Below are 8,815 nucleotides of genomic sequence, written 5' to 3' on the forward strand. Positions count from 1 at the left end.
GTGAAAGGTTTCCCGACCACCAGTACACTCGATTTTGTCGCCTCGGTGACGGCCGGACTTTTAACATGGCGCAGTCGGAGATGTGCGCCAATGTCTCCGTCAGCCAGTTCACGCCGTCATTTATCTCCTTATCGTCCATTCTTTGCGACCAGGTGCCGACGATGGTAGCAAGTTCGGCTACTTCCCTGTCTAACGATCTTACGGACCACATCTGTCCAATCTCTGGGGGAATGGCGGTGTTTCGACTAGTAGGGGGTGTTGGCGAGGGGAGGATATCGAACCGGATGTAGCGATGGTCCGATAATGTCTCCACCTCAGTCAACACTTTCCAATCCTGCACGCGGCACGCCAGGGCAGGACTCGCGAATGTGACGTCCACTATAGAACCGCCCAGCATGCGCACGCACGTGTGTTCTGTGCCTGTGTTTAGTGGCACCAAGTTGTGCTGGGCCATCCATTCGAGCAGTAATTCGCCACGACAATCCGAGACCGGGGAACCCCAAGCCCTGGACTTTGCATTGAGGTCCCCGGCAACAACAATATCCAGCGGTTGCCCCCATTGGATCAGGGTGTCGACTTCATTTAGGTAGGCGTCAAAATCCGCCAGCGACCGGTTCGGCGAGCAATAGACTCCAATCACCGCGACGCCGGCGGATTTGACGCCTACGCATCCTCTACCTTTTTTGTGTGAGACAATTGGGTGGTCGGCTTGGGTGTAAAGGGCCACTAATTCATCGAGGTCTCCCACCCAATTGCCTCTATTCGGGACCGAATACGGTTCCGAAATCACCGCTATATTAATTGACCACTGCGCCAGGCTCTGGATCAATAAATCTTGAGCTCTGGCGCAGTGATTTAGATTCGCTTGTAAAACTTGTATAGCCATATCAATCACGTGTGGCTTCGACAACCTCCATACGTTCCCCGCTCGGTGGGGCAGCGCTGCGGCGGAAAACCAGCGATCTCCTATTAACCGTCTTTCTGGGCGCCGAGCAATTTAGACTCCCCAGTCGGTGTTTGGCATCCTTGCCCGCCGCCGCGCACAGGATGCAGTTCGGTTGCGACGGGCAGGATGCGGCTTTGTGGCCCTCTTGTCCACATTTATAGCAGAGTTGGCTACGATCTTCTGCTTCACATTGACTTGCTGCATGCCCTTGTTGCATGCAGCGATAGCATCGTAGTTCTCTGGGTCTACCGATGGTGACCTTGGCAGCCACCCAGCCCACTAAGAAGCGGCCCGTCGCTATCTTCTTCGCTACTGTAACAGGGACCTGAGCCCAGATGTCGAATAGGCCAGATCTGTTCTGGCGGAGTTGGCCAGTTCGGACCTGGTCTGCCGCACATGTCCCTTTTTTGACTATGGCCTCTTTGACCTCCTCAGGTGTAGTCGAGTCGTCCAGGCCTTCAATCTTGATGTCGATCATTTTTTCGGGTCTGGAGACCTTGATATCGTCGTTTTGGTAAATTTCTTGGAGCTTCTGCGCCAGGATGTCTGCCTTCGGGGCGCTGGTGGCGCCAGGGATGCGGATGATAGTGGCCCCGGTAACCGCCCGACGGAATTGCACCGCTTCTATACCAATCACCTCTTTTAGATCGAGCTTCGATCTCGCCTCTTTCAGGACACTGCTATATGTTAGCCCCTTATTGATTGCTGCTTCGGTGAGCGTCACGACAACGGCAGAGCTTCGAGGCACTTTTAGTCTCTGCGGTCGCGGTGCGGGCACAGATTTTGGTGCCTGCGTGGGAGCCGCTTTCGACTTTTGTCGTTGTGCCTTTCCATTTCTCCCTACAGTTACCCAGTTTTCCTCGAGCGCGTCTGGATTTGGAGGACGACGAGGAGGGGCGGCATTTGATGGTGCTACGGGGGCGACAGGGGAGGACTTTGAGTTCTCGCTAGTCGACGGCCGAGTTTTCTCCTTCTTTTTGGCTCCTTTTTTGGAGTCTTTCTTGTTTTTCTTCTTGGGCACGTTGGGCGCCTGGCGTGTGAGCCCACTGGGACCGGGCTGTGCTGGCACCGGGAGCACCTTTGTTCCAGCTGTTTTTTGAGTACCCAAAGATGGTACGGGTGTGGGCTCCGCGGTTGCAGTCGCGTACGTGCGGGCCTCCTTCTTCTTGTCCGACGCTAATGGTGGTCGCAGGTTCCTTTCGGGGAGCAACCTATCCTCTAGGGAAGCCAGGCGGGCATTGAGCATACCGCCCACCTGGACCATTACCGTCCTGCATATATCCTCAAGAGAGGTCTCTAGTTGTGGTTGTGGGGGCCGGACAGGGACGGCCTCCATTGTCGTATCCATGAGGGCATTGGCGGAGCCCTGCTTCCGCACCCTCTCCATCTCCTGGCGCATCTCATTCAGCTCCTTGCGGAGGCTGGCCATATCGGCTTGCAGGCGGGCGTTATCTGCTTGCAAGGCGCGCGTCTCATCCGATACCGACCTCTGGGCGAGGCCGGCGACGTCCTCTTTAATGGCGCTGACGGCATCCTGTAGTGCGCGCACAAAGGTTCCCTTAAGGTTTGACGATTTCTTCGCCACTCTTTCAACTACGTCGAGGCTGGATCCAATCCGTTTGAGGACGGTGGTCGCCGTGTCTTCTTCAACTTCCAGTGGCGCGGCATTTGATGGACCTGCCGTGACCAGAGCCGAGCGGGTTTTGCGGGCTTCCAGAACTGAGTCGAGGAGTTCCGCTTCGGCTCGTGCCCTCATCTCCGCCTCTGTCGCCTTTCTCAGAGTTTCTTTGGCGGCCGCCAGCCCGACGTACTCGCCGGTGGTTGGTGGACGGCCGCGTCCTCTTCTCTTGTGTGCCCCCTTGGCGGGGGTGTCTGTGGAGCTGCCGCTCAACTCCTTATCTCTGGGCCTCTTCTGGCCGCGGCCCTCGCTCCAAAATCTCCCGTCCTGGTCTAAGGACTCCATGGAAGCAAAGCGGCTGGAAGCGCTTGCCATGGAGTCTCTACTGTCCGTGTCTGAATCAGACAACCTCCTCACTCTATCTCTCTCCTTCTCCTTCTCCTCTCTACTTCCTCCATTTGACCCTAACCTTCTCTCCTCCTTCACACGGCGAATGGCCCCCCCGTATACAATGGGGCCGATGGGCCGGCTGTCCGACCCACCAAGGGATTCCCCGCGAACGGGACCCTCCCGGGTAGTTTTTTCTTTGTTCGTCGCGCTCATTTTTTGTTTTTCCCCTTGAAGCCCCCCCCGGTGTTGCCGCCCTCGCCGCTGGTCTCCCACCAACGATTCATCCCTTCGCCGGGCGGCGATGCTTGGGATTAGGGTGATTTTTTATAGAGGTTTTCTTCCTCGCAGCCCCACGCTCCGTGCGCAGGGCCCCCGTTTCCGCTCCGTGCGGACTTACGGTTTGCCCGACGGTGGCCGAAGCCAGCCGCCGCGCGGGGCGTTTCCGCCCAGAAAGGGGTAATTTTTTAGAGAGGTTTTCTTCCTCGCAGCCCTACGCTCAGTGCGCAGGGCCCCCGGTCCGCTCAGTGCGGATTACGGTATACTTGGCGTCCACCGATCGTAAAGACCAGTGGGCGGCCAAGTGTGGTGTCTCCACCGGGTAATTTTTTAGAGAGGTTTTCTTCCTCGCAGCCCCACGCTCAGTGCGCAGGGCCCCCGGTCCGCTCAGTGCGGATTACGGTTTACTTGGCGTCCACCGATCATGAAGACCAGTGGGCGACCAAGTGTGGTGTTGCCACCAGGGTAATTTTTTATAGAGGTTTTCTTCCTCGCGGCCCCACGCTCAGTGCGCAGAGCCCCCGTTTCCGCTGAGTGCGGACTTGCGGGTTTGTTGGCGTTTGGTTCGCGGGGCCGAAGCCCTACCCCGGCAGAAAGCCGGGGCGTTCCCCTATCCACCACCCGGGGACGCGCCACGTCGGAGTTCACCTCTCCGCCCACTCGGACAACCGAGCAGGTCCGTGGAACCTAACCTAACCTAACCTAACCTAACCTAACCTAACCTAACCTAACCTAACCTAACCTAACCTAACCTAACCTAACCTAACCTAACCTAACCTAACCTAACCTTTTTTTTTTTTTTTTGTAACGAGGGAAAATACACTTCCGTACCCCTGCGCCGGGCAGTGCAATGGCGCAGGGAGTGTGGGACTCGCCTACAGTCGTTCAGCCATACCCACTAAAAACCCTCATGCCCATCTCAACGCGGTGACCCGAGCTTTGTATCAGCTGAGCCTTAACCAAAGCTCGGGCCGTGCGTCTGGCGCTGAGAGCGCCTCACCCTAGGTGGTGAGAGCCAGAGAGGTAGGATCTTTTTTGTCCTACCACCCCAGCCCCCACCGGCGGAACCAACCGGCCCGCCCTCTACCCTACTCTACGTGCCGCAGAGGGGGCTGGAAAACCAGTACCCCCCCTCGGCCTCTCCATCCCACATCCATACATCACCTCACATCTGGCCATGAGGGCCGCAGGGGGCATGGTAAACCAGTACCCACCCACAGCCCCCACGACCTCACCCCACATCCGGCCACGAGGGCTGTAAGATGGGCAGGATAGACCAGTACCCACCCACACCCCCCGCGGCCCCACCAGGTCGTATCGACCACAGTAGGCTCACCCTTACCTTTCGCTGCCCTGAAAAGGGCAGGTACTCGGCTTGGGTTTGCCACCCTCTCCTTTGCGGACCCGCGAGTGGCCCCGCAGCCTAACCTAACTAGTCTAGCCTAACTAACTAATCTAATTAGCCTAACTTATCTAACCGACTTAGCCTAGCCTACTCTAAGACCGACGGCCGCGACCTACGACCAATTCTGATGGTCGCGCCGCCCCGGCATCGGGCTTGCGCCCTCCACCTACAGAATCGCCCTCACCTTTCTCTGAGCCAGGTCACCAGTCTGGCATAGACAGATACTAAGTTCGGGCTCATCTCTCAAAAGGCGCTCGCCTTGCGGCGAGACGCCGCCCTCTCCTTTGCGGGCCCACAAGTGGGCCCGCAGCCTAACCTAACTAGCCTAGCCTAACTAACTAATCTAATTAGCAACTAACCGACTTAATCTAGCCTACTCTAAACTAACTTAAGACCGACGGCCGCGACCCACGACCAGAGTGGCTAGATCTGGTGGTCGCGCCGCCCCGGCATCGGGCTTGCGCCCTCCACCCGCAGAATCGCCCTCACTTTTCTCCGAGTCAGGTTACCTTTAGGAGGAGATCAGGTAGTCAGCCTCAGATACTTAGTTCGGGCTCATCTCTCAAAAGGCGCTCGCCTTGCGGCGAGACGCCGTCCTCTCCTTTGCGGGCCCACAAGTGGGCCCGCAGCCTAACCTAACTTATACTAACTAACTAAACTATCCTAATAATGGGCGCTCGCCTTGCGACGAGACGCCGCTCTACCCTATCTATCTTATACTAACTAACCTAAATACTCCCTACTTCTGCGAGCCCACAAGTGGGCCCGCAGCCTAACCTAACTAACCTAGTAGGCGCTCGCCTTGCGGCGAGACGCCGCCCTACCCTAATCTACTAAACCTAACCTTACCTAACTTACCCTAGCTAACCTACCAGTGTTTGGTTCGCGGGGCCGAAGCCCTACCCCGGCGAAGGCCGGGGCGTTCCCCTATCCACCACCCGGGGACGCGCCACGTCGGAGTTCACCTCTCCGCCCACTCGGACAACCGAGCAGGTCCGTGGAACCTAACCTAACCTAACCTAACCTAACCTAACCTAACCTAACCTAACCTAACCTAACCTAACCTAACCTAACCTAACCTTTTTTTTTTTTTTTTTTTTTTTTTTTTTTTTTTATAGTCAGGAAATGCGTTTACGCACGCCTACGCCGGGCTGTGCAATGGCGTAGGGAGTGTGGGACTCGCCGGCCACAGAAGGTGACCGGAATACCCACTAAAACCTGACTGCCCTCTAACGCATTATGGCGGGCGCCACGGGAACGCTTTAGTTTTCTTCCGTGGCCCCGCCTGCGTTATCGCCCTGAAGGGGCCTCCCTCTCACGCATGGTTTGTGGGGAGAAGTACGGCGGCGAAACCCCGCCTCCTTCTCCCCACTCTCCTGCGTCTGAGCGGGGGCGCGAGGGGATTATCCTCGCGCTCTCGCTCCCTTTCCTCCTTCTGCGAAATTACAATTTCGCAGAAGGAGGAAACCGCCTCCCATGACCCCTCACTGCCCAGCATGGCGCGAATTACGCCTGGGAGTGAGAGGTCATCACCAATCGCCGCTACCAGAGTGCGGCGCTCTTCGGACCACGCTGTACATACCTGAAGGGTGTGTTGCGCGGTGTCCTCATCAGCGCCGCACTCGTGGCACGACATCCTTTCCTCTCTTCGTATTCGGTGAAGGTATCGCCCGAAGCACCCGTGGCCTGTCAGCATCTGCGAAAGTCTATATGTGATTGCGCCGTGGCGCCTCCCGCACCAGTCCGAGAGCCGTGGGCGTATGGCCTCTATGGTGCGGGCGCCGTATTCGGCGTCCGCTAGGCCAGCAGCCCACAGCTCTATGGTCGCTCGCTTTCTCTCCGCCCGGGACCGGGCGAGCTCCTCTGGAGCCGGGGCTTCGCCCCGAGCTCTCTGCTCGGCCCGCTCCCGGTACGCTTCGGCCAGCACACCCGCTTCTATCTCCCACGGGGGAGTGCCGGCCAAAGCGCAGGCCGCTGCATGGCCAACCGTGCGGTAGGCCATGCATGCGCGCACCGCAACGATGCGCTGCGGCCTGCGGAGGAGGGCCCTGTTTGGCGCGTCAAGGGCTTCTGCCCATATCGGCGCGCCGTACAGGGCCATACTGCGAACGACCATGGCGTACAGTCGTCTCACCTGCACGCCCGGACCTCTCAGGTTCGGGAGGAGCCTGGCGAGGGCGGAAGCCGCGCCGACGAGTCGGGGGGTTAGCGTCCGAAAGTGATCTCCGAAACGCCAACCCCCATCGAGGATAAGGCCAAGATACTTGATCCGGGCCTTAACCTCGACCTCGTCCCCGTTGATCCGGAGGGTCGCTCCTGCGGGCACTCTCCACCTCGGCCCTTTGAAGCAGAGGGCCTCGGTTTTGTGGAGTGCCACGCGGAGTCCGAGCGCCTCGATCCTCCGGACCAACAGGGTGGCCCCGGCTTCCGCCCTCCTCTTGACTTTCCTCCAGGTGGTGTCCCGGACGGCTATCATCGTGTCATCCGCGTAGCAAATGACAGCCATCCGGGGCAGCACCTCCCCGCGGATGGCCCAGTCAAAGCCGATGTTCCAGAGCAGGGGTCCTAGGACGGACCCCTGAGGAACACCGGAGGCCATCCGCCGCTCCTCTCTTCCCTCCCTCCCCATGTAGGACACTACCCGCTCTCGCAGGTAGTGTCCCACAATCCTCCGGAGATAGAGGGGCAGTTCGTGGTACCGAAGTGCCTCCTCTATAACTCCGAAGGGGAGGGAGCCGAAGGCGTTGGCGATGTCGAGTGACACCGCCATCGCCCCCTGTCCCCTCTCGGCCGCATCCTCCGAGAACCTTTTCAGGGCGGTCAGGGCGTCCAGAGTGGATCGCCCGGACCGGAACCCGAACTGGTTCTCGGAGAGCTGCGGCCCTTCCGTCTCCAGATGCTGGATGATTCGGGAAGCCAATACTCTCTCGAGTAGCTTCCCAGCCTCATCCAGCATCACGAGCGGCCGGTGGCCGGAAGGAGAGTCGACGGGGTGACCCTCCTTCCTCAGCAACACCAGCCGCCCCTCCTTCCACACCCCGGGGAAACGCCCCTCCGCTAGACAGTCGTTAAACAGTCTGCGGAGGCGTTCCCCGAGGTGTTCCAGCGCAATGTGCAAAACCTTGCCAGGCACTCCGTCTGGCCCCGGGGCCTTGCGGGTCCCCCTGAGCCGGCCCGCCGCCCTGGCCATTTCCTCCGTCGTTATCGGAGGTGGGGCGAGAGCGTCAGGCCGGTTCAGCGTCTCGATGTCCGCCGGCATGTCTCTTGTCATGCGCGGTGGTACAAAAGAAGGGCTATCCGGGAACAGCCCTTCGACCACCGCGCTAAGGACCGCCGGCTCCATCGTTTCCGTGGGGGGCGCCACCTTCAGCTTCGCCCGCACCATACGGTATGGGCGCCCCCACGGATCTGCGTTTAGGGTCGCCAAGAACTCCGCATAGGCAGAGTCCTTGGCGGCCTTGATCGCGCTGGAGAACGCCTTCTTTGCCGAGCTCAGCTCGGTGTGAAGGCGTTCCAGCTCCTCCTCTGTTCTGTTCCGCCGTCTGCGGCACCGGGTGAATGCCCGTCGGGCGGCGTTACTGGCGGAGCGCAGGGCGGCTAGGTCCTGCGTCCACCAGTACACGCCTTCCCGGGGCGCGAAGCCACGTCGCGCCCTGGGCATTCCGGCGTTGCAGACGGCGGTCAGATCACGGCGAAATCTCACCGCCCTCTCGTCGACCCCCACCGTTTGGGGGGGTTCCTCCGCCCATGCCCGGACGATGGCGGCTTCTTCCGCCAGGTCAGGGTCGAGGCGCGAGAGCTGCCACTTTGGGAAGCCCTGGGCGCCTCGCCGTCCTGTCGCCGCCGTCCGGGCCTGTGACCCCTGGGGCGCGGTGGAGACCCTGAACCGGATGTACAGATGATCGGACAGGGTCTCCACCTCCTCAAGGACGCGCCAACACGATATGCGTGCACCGATGCCGGGGGTCGCGAACGTGACGTCCACGACTGATCCCCCTTGTCGGCGCACGCACGTGTTGGCGTTGCCTTGGTTCTCCGGAACTAAGCCGATCATGACGGCCCAGTCCCGGAGAAGCGCCCCTTTCAGGTCAGTGATGGAGGACCCCCACGCTGCGCACTTAGCGTTGAGGTCCCCCATCACGATGACCTGGGCCGGTGATGCTCTCTGCACAACCGGCTC

At 59.7% G+C, this 8,815-nt stretch overlaps 1 protein-coding gene across 1 annotated transcript; it reads right to left on the reverse strand.

Moving 5' to 3' along the window:
• Positions 1-887: 887 nt before the first annotated feature.
• Positions 888-3,167, reverse strand: LOC106717969. The gene has a single exon (XM_045684098.1). It carries the CDS (start codon positions 3,165-3,167, stop codon positions 888-890), a length of 2,280 nt encoding a protein of 759 aa, XP_045540054.1.
• Between the last annotated feature and the right edge of the window lie 5,648 nt (positions 3,168-8,815).

Source organism: Papilio machaon, chromosome 25 (assembly GCF_912999745.1).
Source record: "Papilio machaon chromosome 25, ilPapMach1.1, whole genome shotgun sequence".
NCBI lineage: Eukaryota > Metazoa > Arthropoda > Insecta > Lepidoptera > Papilionidae > Papilio > Papilio machaon.